We start from the raw sequence: 27,514 nt of genomic DNA on the forward strand, positions 1-27,514 counted from the left end.
GGGTAGCAGCATGTATTGGGGTGTCAGTGTTAGGGTGTGTCATTGGGTAGCAGTACGTGTTGGGGTGTCAGTGTTAGGGAGTCAGTGTCACTCAGCAGCAGTATGTGTTGAGGTGTCAGTGGGAGTAGCAGTATGTGTTGGGGTGTCAGTGTCACTAGATAGCAGTATGTTTTGGGGTGTCCGTGTGGTAGCAGTATGTGTTGGGGTGTCAGGGTTGGGATGTCACTGTCACTGGGTAGCAGTATGTGTTGGGGTGTCAGTGTTAGGGTGTCATTGTCAGGGTGTCATTGGGTAACAGTATGTGTTGGGTGTCAGTGTGTCAGGGTTGGGATGTCAGTGTCACTCGGCAGCAGCACGTGTTGGGTGTCAGCGTGGGTGGGTGCCTTTCTATGGCCCTGCATCTCTCCAGGCTGCTGCCCATCCAGGTGCTGCTGCTGCTGCTGCTGCACACAGTCTCCATGGGAACTCGAGTGGCCACGCTCGCTGGGGGGCGGGGAGGAGGAGGATGCGCTCAGCCAGCTGCTGCTGCTGCCGCTGCCAGGCCTGCCCCAGCTCCGCTCCCTGCGCTGCCCCCACCTCTCCCCTCCCCGAGACTCCACCAATCCGGAGAGGCGCCTCCGAGCCCTGCCGGCGCTGGAGGTATTTCAGTGTTACTATAGGAACAGGAGGGGTGGGAGGCAGGGAGAGCCTCCCCCCCCCCGCCCCATAGGGCCCTGAGTGCCAGTCTGGGCCCTGAATCAATTAACCCAGCCGCCGCCGTGGCGGAGGCGGGGGAGGCAGCCAGAGCAGCATGGCCCCCGGCCCATCCTGTGTCTCGCTGCAGCCTGCGCAGCCGGGCCCCTGCTGGCCTTGCCCCAGCGGCGCACCCTGCGGCGGCGGGGCGGGGGGAGGGCTGGGGGCGAGCAGAGCGGGGCTGCTCCTGTCATCCCCCCGGGGGATCAGGGCCCGGGGCACAAATGCTGGGACGGAAAGCCCTTGTTCCGCACGGAGCCCCTTGGGGCGGAGTTTCCTGCCCTCCTTGTGCCAGGGCCACGGCTTCTCCCGCAGTGTCACCCCGGGGGAGGAGCCCCCTTCCCGTCTGTAGGGGACCCTTGGTCGACCCCACACAAAGGCCGGCGGCGTTACGCTGCTACTCCCCCTGATGTTACAAGGAGGGTCCCACTCCCCCTCCTTTGTTTAAATGAGCGGCGCCCCCTGAGTGGGTCAGACCAACCTAGAGAAAACCACTAGACGAGCCAGGCAGGGCATATGGCCTCTTTTTAAGCTGCCAGCACTAAGCTCTTTGATTCACTCGGTCGTCTCTCTCTCCCAAGGTGTATGCAAAACACAGGGTGTGTGAGCTCAGTTTCTAGGTTATTATCCGGCTGTTGAACGCACAGGCAGGGAGAGGTGCTTGTAGGGGACAAACGTTGCATACTATGCAAGAGCTATCGTACAGGAACTATATTTTCAACAAGAAAGCTAGACTGTACCTAGCTTAGGAAACCCTATAGCACTTATTTACCGTACCATATGGCTATAGGGGGAGGGGAGGAAGAAATGTCTGCCAACTGCTAAACCAGTGGCAGATATATGTATTTTTCAGTTCATTTATTATATCCACAAGTCATAGTCACACATAACGAATGTTTCACAGGTAAGAAAAATAAAATTATTCCCATTAATTTCAATTGATAATTTAGGCATCATAGATATTTGTCTATGGGAATTTCAAAGGTTTTTCACCAATTAGGATTGAGATGTTTTCCTCTTACCGCATGATCCAAACAAAGTTTAAATGGCTCCAGAAAACACATCAGTATAAGAAGGTATGTTGTTAATACCATGCTCAAAAGACAATAATTATAACACTCCCGTTTTTATTTTATACACAAAAAATTAACCAGACTGAAATTTGGTAGTTGTTCCTGAATCATGTTCCTACTTCTGTTAATATCTACGCAGATCTTATAGTCATTTAAAGAATTATATAGGATTTAGCTTTATTTTAAATGATAAAATGTTTATGCTTGTAAAGAAAAAACATGCAGCATATGACCTTAGAGCATAGTACTAAAAATAAATTCAAAGAGGTATGTTAATACAAAATCGAACATGCAAAAAGTTAGAACATTCAATTATGCTTCCCACAGCAACTATAGCTTGGCCAAGGCACACACATGACAGATGCAATATTTTGGGGGCTGTGTGTTAACTATATGTTTTAATATGACTAAGTTAATGTTGCGGTAGTAATCTTAACCTTTGAATTTCCTGCAGAACTTCTCTCTTATTGCTAGTATTTCTTTAGTCTTATCTGGGTTCAGCATTAGCCATCCAGGTGTAAATTTTGTGTAAATTATTGAGAATGCTGGGAGACAGTGCTGTTTACCTTTGACATGAAGAGATGGTGTTGCCTATATACTATTGATACTTTAGCCCATGTTGTTTCACCAGCTCTTCCAGTGGTTAAAAAATAGATGTTGAAGAACAGGAAGAGATAACTGATCCTTGCTGAATAATATGGGGGAGAGGAACAGTTGCCCGTAATGATCTTCTGGTTTAGTTTGAGAGAAAGAACCTGAACCATTTAAAGGCATTCACTTTTGAGGTTTCTTTTCAGGATGGGCATATTTGATATCCAGTGTCATAGGTACATCATGAGGAGTACAGATGTATTTTCTTTGTCTCTTGGTAGCAAGAGATCTTCTCCCTACTTTATAGAAGCCCTTAGTACATGGCCAGGGAAGGGAGCCACGACTGACTCAGCTGCACGCAGCAGAATCCTAATCTGCTTCCAAAGAGTTCCAGGTGTGAATAGAAATCACTGTAAAATGGCTCAAGCCCTCTGTGGTGTGGAAGCTGGGTTCTCCTGAAAATCACCCTGTATATTCTTTAAAAAGCAATGAAAATGCTTACAGTCAAACACTATTGTGGTAAAGTGTAGTATGAGCAAGTTACTGATGTGTATTACCACCTAGAATTTTTAGAAGTATTAGTGCCCAATCCTGCTTCTATTGAAATCAGTGGGATTTTGATATTGACTTCAGTAGGAACAGGATTGGGTCCTAAAACAGTAAATTTCAGATTACAATGGTATTGTTATTCAGTAATTCCTAAATTCAGTCATTCTGGCCTTGGAAATTTTATAAAATTAACATGCAAATGTTTTCAACTAAAATCAGCATATTTACCACATTTCCATTCTCATCATGTACAAAATTTTGTTTAGATAAATACAACAGATAAGTTATTGCTCCAGATGGTGGTGGGTGGATTAGACCTAATAGATTCTCCAGTTAATTGATTTTTTTAAATTTTATTTTACAGTAGCCTAGATTTAGAAGCCCACTTGTAGATCTCCTCTCGTATGCAGCTTAGGCTGCAACTGGTTACTCACCAAAATAATATGCTTTCCAATCAAAGATCAAAAAATTAAAATACAGGCAACTTAGTGGTTCAACTAACTAATGTTACACAAGTGTACTGATCCTACTCCCCATAAATGATACATACATTTGACTCTCAGCTCCTGCAGTTGGGCTGGTATGCAAAATTAGAAGCAGCAGGCCTCAAGGTCTGGAAGTACAGACAGTGTAAACAAACAAAAATCTAAGGCTATTAGTAAATGACAGTCGGCAATTGCAAAGCCAGAAATGACCAGAAATGAAGAAGAAAATGGGTAACACTACACATATCAAATGGATATTAATGCTATTATCTAAATGTATCTGAACATATTCCTAAACTACAAAGTGGTACGTAACCCTGTGTATCCTATCACTTAAATCACCTTCTGTACCAAGTCACTGCAGGACAAGTAATGTGACACCAATTTTTAAAAAGGCTCCAGAGATGATCCTGGCAATTACAGGCCCACAAGCCTAAGTTCTGTACCAAGCAAATTGGTTGAAACTACAGTAAAGAATAGAATTATTAGACACGTAGACGAACATGGTTGTTGGAGGAAGAGTCAACATGGCTTTTGTAAAGGGAAATCATGCCTCATCATCCTATTAAAATTCTTTGAAGTCAATAAACATATGGACAAGGATGATCCAGTGGATACAGTGTTCTTGGACTTTCAGAAAGCCTTTGACAAGGTCCCTCACCAAAGGCTCTTAAGGCAAGTAAGCAGTCATAAGAGGGAATGTCCTCTCTTGGATCAGTAACTGGTTAAAAGGCAGGAAACAAACGGAAGGAATAAAATGGTCAGTTTTCAGAATGGAGAGAGGTAAATAGTGGCATCCCATAGGTGTCCCCCAGGACTGGGACTAGCGCTGTTCAACATGTTCATAAATGATCCGGAAAAAGAGTTAAACGGTGAGGTGGCAAAATTTTCAGATGATACAAAATTACTCAAGATAGTGAAGTCCAAAACAGACTGCAAAGAGTTACAAAGGGATCTCACAAACCTGGCTGACTGGGCAACAAAATAGCAGATGAAATTCAATGTTGATAAAGGCAAAATAATTGGAAATATGTTGGAAAACATAATTCCAATTATAGATGCAACATGATGAGGTCAAAAGTAGCTGTTACCACTCAAGAAAGAGATCTTGGAGTCATTGTGAATAATTTTCTAAAAATATCTGCTCACTGTGCAATGGCAGTCAAAAAAGCGAAGAGAATGTTAGGAACCATTAGGAAAGCGATAGGTAATAAGACAGAAAATATAATGCCACCATATAAACCTTTGGTACACTCACACCAGGAATACTGTTTGTATTTCTGGTCGCCCTGTCATAGCTTCCTACTCAGATTTGAACCTTAGCGTTCATAAACTGAGAAGCTAGCATGAACCCTCTAAGCTTAATTACCAGCTTAGATCTGATATCGCTGCCACCAGCCAAGTGAGTCCAGCTGGTCCCTCGGGTCTCCCAAAACTTCTACATGGGACCTCAGATCCAAGAAGCCCTGATCTACACAAAGGGAATAACCCCTCCCCTTGTCTTCTTATTCTTCCCAGGCTTCCCTCGTGGGTTCTGAAGATTACTGACAAAACCTTGATAACAAAACAGAAGGAATTTACTTCCCCCTTCCTTCCCTGAGCTGCACGATTACCCGCGTAAAATCTAACAAAAAGGAATTCCTCCCTCATCTCTAGCCACCGAGAAAACCCAAAAGGTTGGTGTAAAAAGAAAGCTTATAATAAAAGAAAGAAAAAACACATAAACATAGTCCTGACAGGTGACAATAGGTCAATTTCTAAAGAAAACGAATAAACACCTTATCAAAAAGCCTATCCATATTAAAACATTCCAGCAACTACACACATTAATACAAAAAAAACTATAAAAGCTATGTTTTTCTACCTTTGTACTCACAACTTGGAACTGAAGATAGAAGCTTGAAGCTAGAAAGCTGCCTCTCTCAGCCGAGAGACAGACAAAAGACCCCACAAACGGACACACACCAAACATCCTCTGATTTTAAAAAATCCGGTTTCCTGATTGGTCCTCTGGTCAGGTGTTTGGTTCCCTTTGTTAACCCTTTACAGGTAAAAGAAACATTAACCCTTAGCTATCTGTTTATGACACGCCCCATCTCAAAAAAGATGTATTGGAAATGGAAACAGGCAACAAAAATGAATGAAGGTACAGACTGGCTTCCATGTGAGGAGAAATTAAAAAGACTGGGACTGTTCAACTTGAAAAAGACAAGAGCAGATATGATTGAGGACCATAAAATCATGAATGGTATGGAGAAAGTACATAAGGAAGTGTTATTTACCCCTTCACATAACACAAGAACCAGGGGTTACTCAATGAAATTAATAAGCAGCAGGTTTAAAACAAACAGAAGGAAGTACTTCTCTACAGAATGCACAGTCAATCTGTGGAACTCATTGCTTGGGGATGTTGAGAAGGCCAAAACTATAACTGGGTTCAAAAAATAATTAGATAAGTTCATGGAGGATAGGTCCATCAATGACTATTGGCCAAGATGATCAGGGATGCAACCAAATGCTCTGGGTGTCCCTAGGCCTCAGACTGCCAGATGCTTGGACTGGACAACAGTTAGTTAATTGCCCTGTTCTGTTCATTCTCTTGAAGAATCTGGCATTGACCACTGTCAGAAGACAGGATACTGGACTAGATGGATCATTGGTCTGACACAGTGTGGTCATTCTTATGGTCTTAAAGTATACCTCATGTTTATATTCAGGTTTGCAATTTTGTGTAATGAAAAAAATATTTTGAGTATTACCAGCAAACACATTCTAGTTAGCTACGAATTTGCTGTGATGATGAGTGCTATGCTAATATATAAAGTCAATAATACTGCATTGTTGAGTAATAAACTGTACTTAGAAATAAGATGCGGCAGCATTCATTATTAAAAGGGCAAATTTCTGCAGAAACAAAACTTTAGTGAAAAATGGAAAACATAATTTCCCCCTCATTTTCCAAATATTTCCAGTGGTTAGGTAGTTGATAATTTGTGATTGCTCCATTTGCAGGTAGCATTGTATGCTGGGCTTCATAAACTCTGAGGCTAAAGACTAATAGCCCAAAATATGGAAAACTTCCTTACTTTTTACCTCATTTACTTTATAACTCATTATATTTATTACTGTTATTGCCATTCGAGCTGTTGTTGCAAAAGCTGTGGAAAAGGGAGACTAGAAAACTTTTAAAATAAACAGAAAAAATGTGTGCGAAGAGAATGTTTAGTTGGAAAGGTGAGAAGCGGAAGTAACTATGTTTCATGTGCTTCAATGCAGGCAAAGTTCAAAAGCCTAAAGTCTATGAACGATTCTTCAACCCAGACCCTCTCGAATAATCAGTGTGAGGATTTTCATAAATGAGAAGTAAGTATACACTTCATTGTGATTGGCTGAGACAATTACGGTCGAATATGTTATAAGCAAAGAATAAAGGCCATATTCAGGAGTGGTGTGAGCTACTGCAACTCAGTGAGGTCACTCTGAAGATTACATCAAAGCTAAATTGGCCTGTAAGTGTGCACTGAAATGAATGACATAAAATCAAACCCCTTTAACCATGTCGTACATACATTTATTAGACAATAGCCCCTCACATTGGAATATTTTATGGCAAGGTAAGTAGAGTAATTATAGTTAAATTAATCTTAAAAATATAAAATAAGGAATTTTATTTGAATAGATCATGGTGACACTTTGCTTCACTATCCAATCTGCCACCAGCACTCATTGATATCAATGGACTTTTGCATGGAGTAAGCACGGTATACTAAGTAGGTGAACTTCACCCCCAGGCATAGGATCAGTACTAGGCCTATTCATCACTAAAGACCTACAAAAGACCTCAAAGTAGGGTGCATAATCCTTGTGCTATGAAGTTATTTATATGCTTGTGATGGCCCTCTCCCAGTGGTGAATTTCACCCCATGCAAATAAGGGTGACAGAATTGGGCCCTTAGTAACAGTTTATCCAAATTCTCTTCTTCCCCAACTTCTTACAGTTACAGTTCCTTAATTATTCCATATGTCCTCCTCTGGCTTGCTCACTGCTCCTAGTAAGTGAGTTTCATTAAAAGATTAATGAGTTATTATAACCTAAACAAATACATTCCACTTTGTTTATTGCCTACTTTCAAACTGCAATGGATGGTGTTAGTTGTTAATTTGTTAAATCCTTATATAAAAAAGCACAGATGTCACTAATATCACATCTCAATATTTATGAAAAATCAGTTTTCTGTAAATATAAAAAAATCAGTAATTACCAATAGAATTATTTGATAAAATTCCCAGATAGATAAATAATTATCAGAAAATCTAACTTAATCTATTACAATTCTAGAAATAGAAAAAAACCCTTCCTAATATTCATAAACATGAAGCTAGCTCACTATCTCCTGTTTAAGAACACAGCTTCCCACTCTTTTTTGAAAATAGTCTCCATGATTAAAGTAGACAGGGATGCAGCTAAAGTGGTATTTACAGTTGCATTACTTCATTATCACACTCCTGACCCTAAATCCAGGTGTATTCTTTGCAAAATCAGGATGTTCTGGAGAGAACAACATTGGTATTTGCTACATAGAAGAGCAGCTAGGGAGGAAAAAGGTATACTTTATCTAGAGGTGGAAAACTTCGGTTTATATTTTTAAATGCACATTTAACTCCTTCAGTGCCCATCATGAGCCAAAGTTATCTCTGTTACCCCAATCCAAACTGTCTGTAGCCAGTAAAAGCAACAGAAGAATTTGTCTCCATATATTTATTGCAAGGACAAAAGGGCAGATTTATAGTCCCCAAATGAATTTGCATTATACATCTTGTTGAAACTCTGATGATTTTGGAAATGAGCATAGCCTCTTGGTGTTGTGTGCCCCTACAGACTTATTTTGTGTTAGAACCTTGTTGGGAAATCCTAAATCCAGGCAAAAGGGGGTAAAAATACTTCTGGGAGTTCTGTCTGCCTTTTTCGGGGTTTTGCACTGGCACCTACCACCATAGTATGTGAGTGTAGGATCTGTTGATAGAAAGTGTGACAACTGAAAAGTTTGAATGTTTGCTCTGATTAGAATTCTTTTATACATATGGGAACAATGGCTGTAGAATTTGTTGATCTACTTCTATAAAATGATAGAAAGCTACTAGAAGAGGATATGAAAAACTATCAGTTTCTCCAGTGAAGAGAGAATACCATGAGGTTTGTACTTACTTTCCCCCCTATTGTATATATAAATGTGTTATGGACATGTCATATAAACATACACCTACATCCCATATTTCCTTCAGAGACAAGACGTTTACTCACCTTTGTAACTGTTGTTCTTCGAGATGTGTTGCTAATATCCATTCCAGTTAGGTGTGCGCGTGCCGCGTGCACGTTCGTCGGAAGATTTTTACCCTAGCAACACTCGGTGGGTCGGCAGGGCGCCCCCTGGAGTGGCGTCCGGCAATGGTGCCGGATAGATACCCCTGCCGACCCACCGCTTTCAGTTCTTTCCCTGCTGCTACTCGACAGAGGAGGAGTGGGTTTGGAATGGATATGAGGGAAACATCTCTGAAGATAACACAGTACAAAGGTGAGTAACCGTCTTTTCTTCTTCGAGGGCTTCCATATTCCATTCCAGTAGGTGATCCCAAGCCTTGTATAGGCCGTAGGTACGGAAGCTGAAATATGCAAGATGTAAAAACTGCTGAGCAAAGGCTGCGTATCTCTTTGACTGTTGAACCATCCGCATAATGCGAACAAGGGTAATGACGAGACCATGGGAACTCGCGATAAGATCTCGTGGTGAGGGTACAAAACAATCACAAAGGCGGCAATGAAGCCTGAGACACTTGTATTGAATGCTAATGGTGATGGTGCTGGGGAAGATTGACCAAATCATACAAAGTGGCGGGTGCACGTCACACCCAATGATAATCCTCTGAGAGAACAGGTAGGCCTTTCCTTTGGTCGCTACTGCGACCAAGAGATTTGATTGTTACAAAATGGTTTGTCCTCAACAAATGCGAGCACTCTACAGACAATCCAGGGATGCAGTTGTTCGTCCCCTATCGCAGTTGAGTGTCGGTTAACATGAGAAGGCCGAACCACTATCTTAGGAGGAAAGGCCGGGTTGTCGTAGCTGCACCTTGTTCTTTGTGAACATAATGTAAATGCGGTAACCACCATAAAGCTGATGCCGAAGACTCGTGGCCGAGTAATGGTTACGAGGAAAGCTGTCTTCCCAGAACAGGTATAAGCAGCGAGCAGATGCACTAACGGGTCGAATGGAGGAACTGTCTGTAAACTCAGGTTGAGATCCAGTTGGGCTGGGTGGCGTACCTAAGGGTTATGCACGCGCAAGCCCTTGAGGAACCTCGAACCATAGAGTGTGAGAACACAGAATGACAACTTAGCCGGGAGGGATAGAGAGAATGGCTGCCAATTGTACCCTCGGCGATGACACAGCTAGGCCCTGCTGGTTGAGTCCAGAGGTAATCCAAAATAAGAGGGGATCGAGACTAGGACTAGGAGTAAGAATTGAAGCGTCGCACCTGTAGAACAGCTTCGCCAACGCGGCCAGTACATTGACCAAGGGGAATAACAGCTCCCCACTGCTAGTCTGCCGATATCACGTAGCCCACACCATGAGGTGAGAGACTATGCAGGTCCGGGCGCGAAGTCTGCGCGCAGTCCTGAGGTATAGGTCTGGTGAGTGCCCGTAATTGGGATAGGCTAATTGACCACCAGATCGAGCAACTGTAGGAACACACATCTTGGTACCAACGCTGGAGAGTGATATATTGATGCGGCACGCCTGCCCCTGCAAAGTGTGAGCAAGCCAATGAGCTGGGGAATGGTGGGAAGGCATAAAGGTTTTGGCCCTTCCACGTCATGAGGAAAGCGACGTCCTGATTCCAGTGATGCCGTTCCCGAGGACCGAAAGCAGACCTTGGATTAGGAGCAGAACCTCTGAACATTATGTGTTCATCCCGCAGCCTCAAGCACGGGAACACAGCGGTCCATAGTTGGGGAAAAAAACTCCCCACTTTTGCATGGCAAAACAAAAAGCATGACACATCATGCAGGGCACTAAGCACTCATTGAGTATCAGATATAGGCTCTGCAGGTCGAAGACCAGAGCCGAACAGTGATCAGCTTATCAGATTACGATGGGACAACCCTAGTGCCAAACAATCCCCAATAAACCAATCAAAAAAGGAGAGGGGGCCATTGGCCTCCTAACCCTGGGGCTCTGAACCAAATTGCCTAGAGGCGAACACCGCTGAGAAGAAGCCAATGGGGACCTAAACACCTCCCAGGGCAATTTTGTCCAGGGTATACATGGCGGTCTAACGTACATGTAGCGCGTGACCAAACCCCTTTTCCAGTTGGTTGGCATGTGCTAAACACTTGGAGCGTATGCCCAAGGGGAAACCGCCACGGCCTCTACAAATAAGAGGGCAGCTGGCTCATTTCCAGGTGGGAACCATTGTAAGCCGCTGGGGCGCAAACACCCCTGGCACCCAGGCATTGCTCCAGGACTCGGGCTTCATTTCTTTGGACATTGATAGGTTAGGGAGACCTGCCAGCCCCCTAACCTGACGCATGGAGACCCAAATAGGGGAATCTTTAAAGCCTCCCGACAGTTACTGGGAGGATCAGCAACTACCGGAAGAATGAACGGGCGCACTCATCCTCGGGGTACAAAAGGCTGACTTAGTGGAGGGCTGGCTGGGGTGCGGATTAGAGCGGCATCCTGCCCACACCAGGGAGGGAGTTTAGGCCACATCTAGGACCATGGTCTCGGAGGAGTGGTGACTACGACACTGGGGCCTGTCCGGGCGGCATACACCCCATTTGAGCCAAACTTGGCAGATGACAAAAGGCAAGATTCTAGGAATTTTGTTACAAACTATGCCGGCACGCCATGGGACCCTGGGAAGACAGACACAGTGCGACATGCTCTACGGCTTGGAGGAAAGTTTAGGCAAGCACCTCGCGATGATCGGTCTGCCATCGCTAAACCGTGCTGTGTAACAGGATCCGGGGCGGAGGTCAGCAGTCCAGGATAGCTCTCCTAGGCAAGTCTAACCTCTGCGGGGAACCAAAAGTGGAATGATTTCCATAGTGATCATTACACCTAGACACCCATGTAGAATAGGCACTCCTTGACGATGTCCACAACGCTGAAGTGACTTGTGTCTTGGAGTCTGCTCAGTATAAGCCCATCGTCCAAGAACGAAAAACGCACATCCGCTATCGTGGACGGTGGGTGGGAAACGGCCACCACACTTGATTAATCCTGTGGGGCTGCAGAAAGGCCAAACAGAGGTAGCAAGGACATAAAACTGAGTACTGATGGTTGGCTTAATAAGAAGTGGAGGTATCTCCTGTGCGGAGGGGAGATGGCAATGTGAAAAGTAATCCATCTTCATATCGAGGTGATAACCAGTCCCAGGATCTAAGACAGGATAAATGGTTCCCAGGATACCATCGAACTCACCTTAATCATCAACTGGTTAGTCCTCGGAGGTCGGATAGGTCTGAACCTTCTCCAATACGAGCGGGATTAAGGGTAAATAAGGGAGTAAATTGCCCCCTTCTCCAATCGCGGCTTAGCGACCTCTGTAAGAGGAATTCGCGTCTGAGAGAGTCCCACTGAAGAGGGACAGTTGACAAATTGAGGTGTACCAACTCCGACATGTGTAGGGAACAGCGCACTGAAGTTACACTGGGACCCCCAAGAGGAAGTAGGACGTGGGATCCCGCCTGTAACCAGTACGCCACCCTCGTGCGCACCTTCAAAAGTTTAGTCTTTGGTCCCGGTCGGACTGGAAGGGGCCTCGATCTTGGCCCTCAGGTCCTGACGTCGTCTCGACCACCTCAGCCCGCGCTGTTTGCCAAAAGCCTATCTGTGGCTCAGGCACAGAGTGTGCAGTGTGGCTGGGAGGAAAGGCCTGCGTACATCGTCGCGATGCACGCCGAGAGAGAGCGCATTAGGACCCTGTTGCCCCAGCTTTGCAGCCTGGGGTTGATTTCACCGCAAAAGAGGGCTTAACAACAAAATGGTAAAAAGTCGTGAAAAGGCCGAGGGTTTGAAAACCTGCAGCCATGCGATCTCCCTCGTGGTAACGAGGCTAAAGAAGCTCTGGCTGTTCCTGGTAGGGACCGCAAGTGTGTTGTGAGCGTTTCTGGGCTAGCGAGAAGGCCCCATAACCATTTTTCTATGGACAGCCAAAGCCCTGCCTAAAAACCACCATTTCCAGAGCCCGCATACTCAGGCCCTTGGAAGTCTCCATATCCAGGGCCCCTAACCCTGGGCCCAAAGCCCAATTTCCGGGGGCCTAAGAGCAGGTGCCCCAAACCTCCATTCCAGGGGCCCATGGAATTACAGGCCCAAACGCTCGTCCTTTCCAGGGACCTCACATAGAGCCCGCAAACCTCCTTTTCAGGGCCCTAAACCAGCGGGCCCCAAATACCCCATTCTCATGGGTCCGTTCTAATCCCCTCCATAGACAGAACTCTTGGCGAACCTTTTGATCACCGGCTCCAAAATTTTACTTTTCACCCGATTATCCAGTGTTATGATATAGCGGGCTAAGCAGCTTATAGGATTTTGCCCCAGGTCTCATCACTTAGGACCGAGGAATACACACACCTTGCAGCTGAGTAGGGCATCTTCGCCCTAGCCCTCCTTCGATTTGGGGCGGTGGCACCTTGTTGGCCATGCCGTTCCTTTATTTCTTAACCAACTGGAATGACAGTGAAACAGGAGAGATGAGACAAGACAAGTAGTGCACCCTCCATAGAGTATCGCAATTCGCCTGGATGTCCGAAAACAGGTAAGGCCCCCTCTAGTGGGGCAACTGCCGCAAAAATGTCCATCACCGCGGCCCTACCTCCAGGAACCTCCTCCCGTGAGTCCTGGCATGAGTGCTACCTCTTCATAGGAGGTCCTGAAGGGCTCTCAGGTTGTGGTGGACACACCAGAATCGTGCGGTCCTGAGCATAAAGAGCTTCCGCAGGGAAACCTGTGCATGTATCGGAGGCCCATGGAGGTGCTAGAAAACTACCTGGGCAGAAGTCCTGACCTAACCACGAGCTTGCCCAAACTGGCAACCTGGGACTGGTGCCATTGGTTGAGAGCGAGCGCACTGGTACTGGACATACGATCGCGACCATGCAAACCAAGCGGTGCGCGAGGTCGACCGAAACCTGAGAGAACAAAGGTATCTCGTAGGTATTGTGGTCAGCACGGCTACGGATCACAGTGCTGTAGCGGTGTGGGGAGCCCAAACGATATGCCGAATTATTGGTCGGTGAACGGGGACACCGACCTGTGCATGCGAGTGCACTGGGTGCGCGAAAGGAGAACAGCATCGGGACTGCAAGATGCGTCGGGAGTGGGACCGTCCGACGGGGAACTGGTGGAGTGTCTGCGGGACCGGTGATCATGAACAGTGCTGCTCTGCTGCGCTGACAGAGGAGGTCCCTGTATCACCAGTGGCTTTTGCCAAGAGACTGTATTACCCGCACCGGCAGTGCCGGGGGTCAGCCACATCTATCTGTCATGGCAATGAGTCCTCGCCGTTCGATTGGAAATGTCTCCGGCGTGGAGGGAACAGTAAGCTCGACCACAGTGCGTACCGGGGAGCTGTCAGGCACCGGATTCGACGGCCCTCACTTGTGGGACCGGATCGATGGTGCTGACGTCGCCAGTGCCTCAGCAGGTGTGCCGGTGCCGGGCGATCCGGCTTAGACAGGCTGTCTGTCTGCGGTGCGTTCGCACGGGAAGAAGAGGCAGGGAGCTCGACCACGGTGTGCGCCAGGGAGCAGGCAGGCACTGCATTCGACGGTCCCTTATGGGACCGGGATCGATGGTGCGACGTGTGGTTGCGCGCGGCAGGTGTCTTAGATGAACTCCCTGGCTGCGGTGCCGTTGGCACGGAAGCAGCAGGAGCAGGAGGCTCAACCACGGCGCGTGCGGGGAGCGGCACCGCACTGGATTCGACGGCGCCTTGCGGGACCGGGATCGACGGTGCCGGCGTTGTCGGTGCCGCGGCAGGTGTCGGTGCCGGGGTATCCAACTTAGATGAGCTCTCTGGCTGCGGTGCCGTTGGCACGGAAGCAGCAGGAGCAGGAGCTCAACCACGGCGCGTGCCGGGGAGCGGCCAGGCACTGGATTCGATGGCCTTGCGGACCGGGATCGACGGTGCCGGCGTTGTCGGTGCTGCGGCAGGTGTTGGTGCCGGGTGATCCGAATTAGACGAGCTCACTGGCTGCGGTGCAGTTGGCACGGAAGCAGCAGGAGCAGGAGCTCAACCACGGCGAATGCCGGGAGCAGGCAGGCACTGGAATCAACGGCCCGGCGGGACCGAATCAACAGTGCCGGTGTCCTCAGTGTCTCTGCAGGTGTTGGGTGCCAGGCAATCTGACTGAAATGAGCTCTCTGGCTGCGGTGCAGTTGGCACAGAAGCAGCAGGAGCCGGGAGCTCAACCACGGCACGTGCGGGGAGCTGTCAGGCACTGGCAGGAAGAGTCATGGGCTTCCGCAACCTCAGAGAGAGGGAGCGGTGCCGAGTCGACTTCGGTGCCAGTAATGCCGATGCCGGAGGGGTCCGGTGCCGAGGAGGCACTTCTGTCCGCCGAGTAGCCAGCGCTCGGTGCAGAAGGTGGAGGGAAAATGAAAGTGCCGTTCCATTTTGTTCTCAGCTTAAACGCCTTGCAAATGGGGCACTTAGCTGTGAAATGCAATCTCCCGAGGCACCGTAAACAGGAGTCGTGTGGATCTCCTGTCAGCAACGGCCTGAGGTCAGCCAAGCACGGTCTAAGAACCGGTGAGCCGGGCATGGGCTCCGGCACCAGTTGCGGGGAAGGAGCTACTCCCCGAACCCCACTAACTATTATAAACTAACTATGCTAGTAAAGAAAAAACGCATAAGTATATATAAATATATATATAAAAGGATTATAACTATATACACAAGAACTACGAGTAACTAGGGAAGCGGAGGTCAGCTAAGCTGCGCTCCACTGTTCCAACGACCCACACGAGTGGTAAGAAGGAACTGAAGGGTGGCTGGGTCGGCAGGGGTATATATCCGGCACCATCGTGGCGCCACTCCGAGTGTTGCTAGGGTAAAAATCTTCCAACGAACGCACACGCAGCGCGCGCACACCTAACTGGAATGGATATGAGCAAGCACTCGAAGAAGAACTGGGTTATCTACCACCGTGGAAAAGACCCCACACTGCCTTCTAGAAATCGTCTTTCATTTGAATGAGGTAATTGTGTCTAGTGTTTGCCATTCTTTTCACAAACAATCCCGGTCTGATTCCTGTCCTTTTCCTGTCATCTTAGTAATAATTAAATAGTATTTCAGCACCAACCAAATATGCTCTGCAAAAAAAGTTTATGTGGAAATAACATATATTACCATTCATCAGAGTTGGAGGAACATTTGCTTTGAAGGGGTGGTTGATCATAAACTTTTTGCCCGAGTCACTATCAATGTCACTGTGAATTGACCCATATAGTGTATTGCCAGAACATTACAGCTAACACCTCTTTTCCTCTTCTAGACTAGTATCACTTCAGAAACAAATACATAGGAACTGCCATCCTGGAACTGACCAGTGATCCATCTAGTCCTTGTTGCCATGGCAGCCTATACAACATGTTTCCATGGAAAATAGTAAAATAAATCCCCAAACAAAACATAATATACCCTGGGCAGAATTACACAGTACTATGCCATGGAATGATTTTATTCTCTAACCTAAGCCAATATCAGCATATGTACATGAAACCTACCAGCTGACAATTAAACCTACTAGTAGAGATAGATCTGAAATGAAAGAATGAAGGCGGAGGCCCCCAGCATTCTGCAATGAGAAACCCAGACCACAAGAGAGGCAAATGGAAGGGTGCTGGGAGATTACAAGGAACTACAGGTTAGTTACAGATTTGTCTAATAGTCCTTCCGTTTACCGATTCTACGGGTCAGAGTGTGGCTGACCCTGGTGGAGCTCATTGGGAGAGGACAGAAAAAGACACCTCCCTCTCTGCAATGTCAGGGACTGCTTCAGGTTAATGTTATCACTGATACTAGCATCCCAAAAGGAGGATGGGAGAAACAGGATGAAGGTGGGACTGTGACCTTGTCCTTTGCTCTGCCCCAACCAGCAGGGCAGAACTGGCACAAAGGGAGTGCAGGTTGCACCTCTCCAAAGAGTACTGGGAGCTGCCATTCCACTGTATTATCCGCAGTAGAAATTTTGATTGAGTCGGTCAGAATTCCTGCAGGAGCTGCAGTGCAGACTTTCGACTCAACTTTCAGAAATTTAAAGCTACAGTCTAGGCCTGTATTTGCTACTTTTTAATGTCAGTTGTCACATATTCCTGTCTGATGGAATAGCATCTGACTGGCCATCTCTACATTATTCACTACTTAATGTACTCTCATCATACTTTCTTTTAACCTTTTCCTTTCAAAATGAGATAATTCTAGTCATTTGAATTTTTCCTCTTCCATGTCTTTAATTAGTTTTGTTGATTTCTCTTTTAATCTCTTCTATATCCCTTTAGAGAAGAGGTAACCAAACTGAACACATTATTAAAAGCAAGAGTATACCACTGAATTAATAAGCAGAATATGATTTTCATATTAGTCTCTATCCCCTTCTTAACACAGTCTAACAGCTTATTTTTTTACTCCTATTATGCATTAAGAAGATAGTTCCTAGATATTTTCCCTAAGAAGTTACACATAATCTAGCAACCTCAGGTGTGTCCAAAAACTTTAAATTGTTTCTTTCAATGATTAAAGGGCAATGACAGACGATGTGAATTACCTTCCACTAGTCTAGAGTGAATTTCATCTGCCATATTTCTTATTTTTCTACTTTATATGGTACTTCTTTTTTCTCCTCCCAGTGCTTCCTAGCTGACTAACCTAAATAATTTGCATGTCTGTTCCCCACCAAATGTTGCCAACCTTGCTATTCACCTGTCTTCCAAATCATTATATATATTGAACTCCATTCTTACCATTATTAATCACTTCCCATGCTAAAAATTGCCATTTATTCCATCCTTTGTTTCTCATATCTTAACCAGCATTTAGTCTTTAACAGGACTTTTTGTCTCTTATGCCATCATTACCAAGGATCCAGTCCTGCTCCCACGAAAGTCAATATCGGACTCATTTTGAGTTCAGTGGAAACAGACTCAGGCCCAAATTTCATCTTCTGAATTATTTTATAAAAAGACTTGACAGTCTAAAGTTATATACACCAGGTCTGTATTGTGATAACTCAACGAATTCTAATAGGCTAGAGAAATATAATTAACCCTTGCAGAAGCCTTGCTGGTTTATATCAATCGTGTTATGTTCATCTAAGGACTTAACTTTGTAATGATTTTCTTACTGTTTCTTTTCTAGTATTGAAATACAGCTCACAGGTCTATCATTTCTATGAACATCCTTGCCAATTTTATAGATTTTTGGCCACCCCCCAGTATCATAGCTGTTTTAATGGCAAATGATAAATGTTAATATTTTAATTACTTCATTCTTTAATTCTTCAGAACTCTTGGATTTGTACCAGTCCTGGTGATTTACTGCAATTTATCTTGAGTTGTCCCACCACCTCTTCTAATTATACCTCTATTTCTATCAGTGCCTCAGTTTCATTATCTATAAAGTGTAATGCGGGGATAGGTACTTCCTCGTCATTTACAGTGGGGAAGCCTTTGAATGAAATAATTTATTTTCAGTGAAACTTCTCATGCTCTTTGATTGCTCTTGCAGTCTGGCAAAACCAATGGCCCTACCACAGGCATGTTGCTCCTAATTTATTTAAATAATTGTTTGTCAGTTCAGGCCTCGAGAATACAAGTCACTTCTAAAAGTTTGATTTTCCAAATACCACTAAAATGGCTGTTTTACCAAAAGAGCAGCTTATAATTAAGTATCAGCTATTTGAGTTCTGTATCTGTCTTGAGTTTCCATACACAATGTTGTGACAAGGTTTTTGGCTAGCAGACATTGAGATTAACCACAATCCATAACTGACCATGTTAGAAATTGTAGTCTGCAGTGAGAGTGATTCAAGTATAAGTGGCAATATTCTCTGAATTTATTTATTTATTTTAAAAAAGGAAGCCAAGGCGTGGTAGCATTGGTAGTCTGCTGCTAAATCAAAGAGTTTACAAAACTTTCAGACAGTGAATTTATTGATAAAATTCTTGCCTGACATTTCCCAGTGGAGCTCATTTACAACCTCTCAAGTGAAAATAGTTGAATGAATTTCAGCCTAGTTTCAAGTAGGTCATTTAATAAAAATGACCAAAGTTCATATTGTACATTTATGTCTGGAAAAAAGTCTTTGCTTAAAGTGAACTCTGCTATAGATTAGATATATTTACTAAAATGTCCACTACAGATAATCTCTTAAATTGATATGTATTCACATGTACAAGTTTGTGGTTCAAATCTTACATTAAATTTAGGGGACTGTCTTTAGTCCTTATACATATATATCTCCAAATGGCAAGTTACTCAATTTACAAAACTTTGGATTAGGTATTTAGAACCCTGTACTAGTAGCCATAAAACTCACACTGAAATGAATGCATAGGAAGTTGCCATTCATCAGACAAAGAAATGGTGACCTTTAACCCTTATATGTACAAGAATGCCCAACATCATTAATTCTGGCAAGTGTTCCTTGCCTATCTGGATATTTTATTTCAGTGTACCTGTTTAAAAGTGGTCTTTTAGAAGTAGTTTCTCATCTACTTATATAGGGTAAAAAGTATTAGGTAAAAAAGGTGCAAGATCAGGTTCATTCTTGCCAGTAGAGAGTAGCACAAACTGCACAGGCATGTACCAACCTGGCCATCTGCTCTCCTTCAGGGACTTCACCAATCAGAGGCAGCTTTATCTTCTTCTGGGAGGTCCCTATGAGATTTGCAGAATCAATACATCCCTCAGCCACACTAGTTATTCTGTCAGTGCTCCCCATTTTGGGAGCTGTGTTGGCCTGCAAACTACTCAGGAATGACGTTTCTGTGGTGCATTGTGCCACTGCATCCAATTTTCTGCTGCCAGGGGCTCTCCACCTATGTAAATCTGAGTTGTAGAATCAGGAGTTTCAGTGTTCTCTTGACATTTCCTTCTTTCCTGTTTCCTAATCTTTCTCCATATCTACCTGCTCAATTTTCTCTTCACCATTTGTGCTGCTTCCTCTGCCAGCCAGCTCTTCTTTTTGCCTTCTGGCTATGCCAACTCTCATCAGCTGCCTCCTGCACTTTGGTCTAGGCTTAGTGCCCAAAGAACAGTGGAGAATCAAGTCCACTTTCTCCAATTTAATATTCCAAACAAAGTTCCAAAATTTTGCATAAATTAAACTGGCAACTTATTTTTGGGACACTGCTTCTACAAGACATTTGCTGGAGAAAAATGGGGACCAAGATCTGTGTTACAGACTTGGACTTTCATGCCAGATGTTGGCTCTTTATTGGAGTGATTAATTTTTTATCAGGTCGGTGGGTGTCTGACTGTGTTGTGTGTATAAATATGTATAAAATGGAGATATCAGTAATGACTTTTGGTCAGATAAAGTTACACATACAGGAAGACTAAAATTCTTGTTTCATACTGAAGTGATTTAATTTGGTTTCTAAATTTGGCACACTAGATACAAAATACCGTTGTTCTTTGAATAATCTTAAAATAAAATAGTTTCTAATTTTACAAAGGAAACATTTACAGATGCTTTCATTTCAAAAATTTGCTCTGTTTTTCCTCACACTTCTTTGTATAGTTCTAGCTAAACAAATGCAGTTACCACAAACTCTAAAATATCACACACATAAACACACACAGACAACATCTTAAATATATGCCACTTTTGATATTTTAATTTTTATGACATAGACATTCTCTTTATTCATGAAAACCTAATTGAGCTACATAAAAATAACCATCTGAACTCTTTAGTTCTATCAGCTATGTCCATTTTCTGACACTACCTATACGCCTTCCTGATTCCTCAGCTCCACTACTCACAGAGACCATTAGCAGACTAGGAAGCAAGCTGGGCAGCAGAGACATAGGGAGTGGGTAAGAGGAATGGGGAGCTGTGAAGGGCTGAGTAAAGATGTGGTTGTGAAGGGAAGGTGAACGAGCAAGAAATCGCTGGATATGAGGGGCTGAGTGGGGCTTTGAGAAATGGGGAAGCATTTAGTAAGACTATGAACTACTGCACAAGTGTACTCTGGGATAAATTACAGCCAACCTTCAACATCACCCTCTTACTTACATTGTTTCATCTTTATGTGGTACTTACATATGTTATGTTTTGGTAGTTCATTAGGGTATAGCACTACCAACATATATTTTCCAAACTCTTTTGTTCACCTGACGCTGCACACTTTTAGATTGCCATAACATGTCCCACAAGATGAAAATAATTGAAAATACTCGGTAACAATGTCACTCTCTCTTTTAACATACAAACTTATTTTTTCTTTAATGTATTTCTTGTATATTAGTATTCATAACCAAAACTGCACCCATCAAATTATAAGATCAGGAAATGACTCCATGAATAGATACATGAGGATACAGACTGGTCTATTGAACTCAATAAACCTTAATTTTTAAGCCCCCGATCTTGAAATCAGATCCATTAGTGCAGACCCTTAGCCTGTTTGGAGCTCCATTATTCCGCTAAGGCATATCTTCCTATAGGGTCAGGATCTAAGGATCTAACTAAAGCCAACATATTTTCGTTTTTGAATGAAGGTTGGTTTTATGTTCCCAAGTGGGAAAAGTATAAAAGAAAATATGGGAAAATGCATACAGAAGGCAAGACTTGATTTCAGTTATTCAATAACTCCATTGCAGTCAGTGGAGTTACTCCAGATTTACACTATCAGAATCTAGCCCTTGAGCTTCTGTCCATGTAGATTTCTGTACAAAGTATGTTCTGTACATTGGGACATATGTTACAATCCATTTGTAGGCAGAATTTCGTATTTAAATGCGGAGTTCTGCTTAAAATCTAATGGTATTTATTGGCACATTATTTGTTAGCTTATTTTTTTATCAGTTTCTAAATCTGGGAAGATTTTAGGAACCATATTTTTGCCCAGGAATAACACAACCCAAGAAAAATAATACTGATAATTAATTAATTATTATTTGTTCTCCAGTTTTTTAATCAGGCAACAATTTCAGCAAAGTGGATAGAGAGAGAACACAAGGAAACCAATCATAACAGTCATTTATGCAGTTTAAAAAGATATTACACTAGTAATATTAGTTCTACACATTCATTAGTGATTATGGGTACCAACCATTAAAAGTTTATATTAATTATCGTCAGCCATTTGGCATATTTCTCAATGTAATACGTTTATGTAATGCCTTTAAATTAGGCATCATTTCACTGTTCTCATAAAGTGCAGCTTGGGCTTAATGAAAAAGAATGTATGACAATAAGAGTAACAATGTGAAAAGTAGCAGAAGTAAGATGTTCGCTGGACTGTATATTCAAATACTTCACTGTGTGTTGTCCCACTCTGGACCTAAAATGGCTGTTTTGCAGGATGTTGTTGCTTGGTGACCAAAAGTGCATCTCCTAGGCCACAGAGGGATGTGAACATTCAGAGACTGATTTGTTCCTGTTGCTCTTGAGGAAACCAGGCCAGTAAAACTGAAAAAGCCTACATGTAACTATCTAAATATCCCGTTTGCTTGCATATTTAAGTTGATATTTAAAACAGGCTTGTGATTTTGAGATGCTCACCAAACAAGCAGTGGGAAAAATGGAACAAAACCTAGCATGTCACTGCCCATAAAATACAAAAAGTAGACCAAGCCTCAGCTGCTCTAAGCCTGCAAGATACCCTTGCCTCAATTAAGTCTGTGTGGTATGTCTAGTCTGTTCTGGTGCAACCTCCCAGTTGCTATCAGTCTCTCTTCCTTTCATTAGAATCAAGTAGTTAATTAGCCCCAGTCTGTCCTCTCCCCTTCTCTCTTTCCCTTTAACGCAGCAGTAATGATGTCTAATTACCAGCAGCAGTGGATTACAGCACCATCAGGAGCAAATCTCTGTAGCTGACAGCAACAAACCTTAGAGCTTCAAGGAGAGAATAATTCCTAACAACATTGTTGCATATTATTTGCTTATTTTTGACCAGTTTATGACTCTGAAGTTAAAATTGTAACTTCATCTAAAAGAGAGTGCTTGTGCTTGCCAGAATTACCATTGATGATTAATCGTACATTAATTACTTTTACCTACTGAGAGATCAAGTGATGGAGAAAGTTTTTACTCTTTTAGGCTTTGATACTGTTTGTGGCTGTTTCTGTGGGCAGGATGAGCTCAAATTTCTGTGACAACACCAAGACAAAAATGGCATAAGTAAAAACTAAACCATAGGGCTAGTTCTGAATTATCAGAAATGAATAAACTTCAAGAGTTAGTGTGGATTTCACTAAATGAATGAAAGGGTGGGCTTTTGAGAGCTAAACAACAATAACTTGTAAGAGTGCCACCTGAAAACATCAGCTTACTCCTATATAAAACATAATTTTGAGGTATAGAGTGAAATCCTAGCACCATTTAAGTCAATGGGAGTTTTGTCATTAACTTTAATGGGTCCAGGATTTCACCCATAATATATATAAAAATTCCTTTTGGAGCATTCAGCATTTGGTACTCTTTGGCTTATAGTAACATATCAGACAAATAGATGCCACTCTACAGATCTGCTTAAACAATGCTACTTCCCCTTGTGAATGGAGTATGAAATTGATTGCATATGTTTAAATGGGGGATGACATTTTTTTTTAGTCACTGATAATTCGTATCTGAATGCTATGCATACTCTTTTCTTGTTTATACTGTGAAACAAAATTTGGAACCAAACACTCAGGCAAATGGAAGTCAGTGGATGTTTTACCTGAGCAAAGACTGCTGGATCTGTTACTTAATATTTTATGTTTAATAATTCAATGTAATGTAGAAATACTTCAAATTTGTATGGCTGTATTATGATAGCTCTCTTGTCCTGCTTTTGTTATGGTGCCTGGTTGGTTGTTATAATATTTATCTATCTATTGAGAGAGAGATACACAAATATTCATAGGATTCCAAATGCAAGCAGAAGAATTAAGACCAACATTTAAATAAAATCTCCTAACAGATAAACACATCAAGAAAGGTTCTAGACACAGGGACCGGAAAAAATCAAGAACAACAAAAAGCAGGAGGAAATCCAAACCCTCCTGACCTAGTAAAGATGCCAGGCAATGTACAAGTTGGTGACATAAAGAAGTGTTGTTTTTTGAAAGGCCCAGAATAGTTCTACCTTTTACTAAATCTTGAACAAAATAAAGTTAGCTTTTTTATTCGGACTGTTCATTGATTGAATTTTGACCCAAAATAAGGAATTTGCTTGCAGTTCTGAACTTGTTTTGAAAAGTAAACCCATAAGAAATAAAAGATCTTTCATGCAAGACACTTAAAAAAACGCTGCTCCAATTAGTGGAAGAATAAAATAAATCATTCTAGAAGTATACTTCTATTTGAAATAATTTTTCCGTTGTTCTATGCTTGATTTTCAATTTCCATCCCAAAATATAGTTGATCTACAGAAAATCTCAGGATCAAATATTAATAATCTGCTGTTTAATTCTAGAAAAGTCACATGCCATTCTCCATGTAAAGCCTGGACCTATAGGCAGACCTAGAACCCTTTGTGAATAGAAGAGGTAAGGAGGGAACATAAACATTGCTCAGAACATTCTCTATTGCTTGTCTTTTAACTCCTTTACAAAATTAATTCCACATCTACACTACCTGTCAACAGTTACTTTGATGATTATAAAGAGGACAAATATAAAGGAGCAGCCCAAATGCCTTGATTTATTAATACGTAGAAGAAGATACTTCTACAGAATCTCCAGATTTTCCCCAGCAACACATGTTGTAATTAAACCTAGAATACTTTTTCAAGAATCCTTCTGTATTATGCCATCCAGGAGCATATTCATTAGACCAGGATGAGATTTCAGTGCAAAAGAAAATATTGTTTATCAAACCAAAATGCAAAAGCAGAGATAAAAGGTTGCCTGTATTTCCATCTTTAGATCCCCAAATAAGGAATCTAGATTCCCTGAGGTAGTTTAGAGGGGGGAATGATATATTAAAGAGTTCAATATGCAAACCTACTTGTAGCCATTAGTTCCCATCTTCTTAAATAGGAAATTCTGTAGCTCTTGCCACCACCAAGCATAATAGCTCCGCGGCTGTTAGAACTCCGTCTAGCTATTCAGATTCAGATCCTGGGAAGGCTGGTGCTACTACTGGATGGCATCAATTGAGTTTAAGCTTTATAGCTGTGAGACTTGAGCAATCCCAGAAAGAGAAACAAAATCTACCATTTGGTCATGTGGAAACCTCTCTCTCTCTCTCTCTCTCTCTTTGTTGATCATCCTCTCCTCGCCTCCTTTAATAAAATAGCAACGCTCCAGAGTCATCAAGGCATATTCCTGCTGCTCTGTGTCTCAGGGGCTGTGGTCTAACAATTAAAAAAAACCGATATCCTGAGGAAGCCCCCAAATAAACGACCGGCTCCACATTTGGCTTTGTGCCAGTAAGGATACACCGTGCTCTATCGATCGCAATAGTATATTATGAAAATGTGCCGCTGTAATCGTAATTGTGTGGCCTTTATACAATGGCAAGACACGCGATAGACACCACACAGCTAAGGGCCCGGGACAATAGCCCACTGCAAAATAACAGCATAGAGGAAGAGGGGGCAGTGGGGTGCATGATCGCTTTAAATACAAAGGACCACAGAGCCCTAACCTGTGTATAATATGACATGCAAATACAACATAGTGATGACTCAGGGGGAAAGAGAGAAACGGGCCAACTGTGGCTGTCCTCTCTCCCACTATAGGCTGCATTCGTCGACATATAACAAGGAAGACAATTCTCTACTAACCGTGGTTTTGACTGGCACGTACAGCACTTGCTTCCCTCTTCCACCAGCACCATTGACCTCGTCCGAATTGCCAAGCTGGAAGCCTTTAGATTTGACCCAGAATTTAAATTTGGCATTATCCGTGGAGCTCGATTCGGAGCCATTCAAGAGCTGGACGATCCGGTCGTATTTTTTACGGGTCACCGTCTTGGTTTTCCCCGAGTCCCCGTAAGTCCTGAGACACCAGTCCTGAAACTGGCGGTACATGTCCCGGTCGCTGCTCTCCATCTCCTACGAGATACCACACACACTACAAAACGGGCCGTGCCTGGATCTTCCAAACGTACTTTGCACCTGTTCGCCTAGTGCTCATGAAAAATGCATCCACCACCAAGATGGACTGAGAGAGGAGGTCCCGGTGCGAGCAGATCCCAGCTGATTTTTTTGTTGTTGTTGGGGATAGGGGGGATGGGTAGGGGGCTAGCGATCAATTCAGTAGTATAGCAATGTTCTTGCTCATTTTTTTAACTGTGCCGGATCACAGAAGGCAAACGGGTCTCGTAGAGGCTTCTCTTATCCTTCTACTGTACGTGATCGCTCTCCAATATTGTGCAAGGCAGGACTATCCCAATGTCTCCAGTAGCGTCTACCCAGAGGGGTTTGATTTATAAATAATTAAAATCCTATCCCTTGGCTTAACAAAAAGAGAAAATAGAATATTGACTCGTATTCTTCTCTCATGCATCAGCTCCACCCGGCTGCACTGGGGATGGTGCAGGTGAAAAAACACCCTCCACCCCAGCCAGCCCTCGCTGCTTTTTCAAAGGGTTTTCTGTGTCTGTCCTGGAGGACCGTGCCTCTCCTAAAGCAGCCTCTGTGCAGGATGGAGGAAACACTGAAGGGCAAATTGGCCTCTGTTCCCTGGCTGTTTTTGCCTTAGATTTCTCTGCTTTGGGCGTTAAAGTACGGGAAAGAAAGAAAGTTCTTACCTGTTATTTTCCTTCCTAACAAATCCAATCCACATTTTTTATATTTTTATTTTTTAAAACGGTCTGTGAAAATTTCACTTGCTCCTACTCAGTCCCATTGAATTTCAGATACCCTAATAGGAATTCTGATTTATTTATTTAAAATCCCAGCAGATGGAGAAAAAATATGTACAAGATATGATCAGCTATTAGACCGAAGGAGAGAGATCAGTCCCAGGAGGATGTTGGTAAAGAAAAGAAGACGGCTGTCGGTTGGTCTGCCAGTTTAATAATGGTGCTCACACATGTAGGACTCCTCTGTCTGGGGCTTCCTTGCTAAACTGGCTACAAGGCATTCAAGTAAGTTTGCGCACGGATGCTTAATAGAACCCCCTTATTTTGTTAAGGGATTGATTTTTTTTTTCTCCCTTTGGCTTTGCCACAGTTTCAAGTCACCCTTGAGATTTCTGATCTCTCTCTTTTCCCCTACCACGTAATGAAGGACACCCCCTTCTCTGGTGAAAGTAGCCAAATTGTTAGCTCCTCTTGACGATCTTCCAAGGCAAATGCAGACTGCAGCTCCTCCATTCAATACCTATTTCCAGTCATTAAAAGGAACCAAGGGAAGGGGAGTTCCCATCCTCCTCTCCCAGCGTCTGCAAGATCCCGTCTTAGACACACACACACACACCTACTCCCACTCTCTGTCTCTGTGTGCTTCAACCCGTCCTGCTCCTGTTCACCTCCTCTGCTAAACTGGCTGCCAGACAAATGCACACACATTCCTGGTCCGTTTCATAGCCAGCATTTCCCCCTTTTTATACACGTATATATTATTTTTCTCCTCTGGTCTCCAGAACGAAAGCAAAGTGAAACGCCTCGGCCCCTGGCGCACCGTGGAGAAGCCTTGTCCCAGGCAGGCACTTGTAAAATGGTCAGCCCCTCCTGCTCCTCCTCCCAGACTCGCTCTGTTCAGTGGCTCTACGGGAAGGTCTCGCGGCGGCTAGAGCCGGGACTGACAGCAGCAGCACAGGCTGAGCGAGAGCAAAGCTCCACACTAAACCGCTCTCCCCCCCGTCGCCCGCGCGCTGATTGGCCAGCGGGACAAAAGTTTCTGTGGAGAC

General features: G+C 43.6%; 1 protein-coding gene and 1 long non-coding RNA gene across 4 annotated transcripts in view; one reads left to right on the forward strand and one right to left on the reverse strand.

Annotated features, from left to right (window-relative positions):
* Window positions 1-27,407, reverse strand: part of NOL4 (nucleolar protein 4) — a 301,997-nt gene extending 274,590 nt beyond the window's left edge. For 2 of the 3 annotated variants that reach the window (XM_075063008.1, XM_075063007.1), the window contains exon 1: window positions 25,444-27,407. In XM_075063008.1, coding sequence (XP_074919109.1) covers window positions 25,444-25,710 — 267 coding nt within the window. In that variant the 5' untranslated portion in view covers window positions 25,711-27,407. Of the gene's footprint in view, window positions 1-24,662; window positions 24,833-25,443 lie in introns of those variants that run through there. The other variant, XM_075063009.1, reaches the window with a different exon arrangement.
* LOC142046382 (uncharacterized) lies at window positions 589-25,462 on the forward strand. Its single transcript, XR_012655348.1, has 3 exons — window positions 589-639; window positions 6,707-6,793; window positions 25,399-25,462. It is a non-coding gene; the product is annotated as an uncharacterized LOC142046382 (long non-coding RNA).
* Window positions 27,408-27,514: the final 107 nt, after the last annotated feature.

This window comes from Chelonoidis abingdonii, chromosome 2 (assembly GCF_003597395.2).
Source record: "Chelonoidis abingdonii isolate Lonesome George chromosome 2, CheloAbing_2.0, whole genome shotgun sequence".
Classification (NCBI taxonomy): Eukaryota; Metazoa; Chordata; order Testudines; family Testudinidae; genus Chelonoidis; species Chelonoidis abingdonii.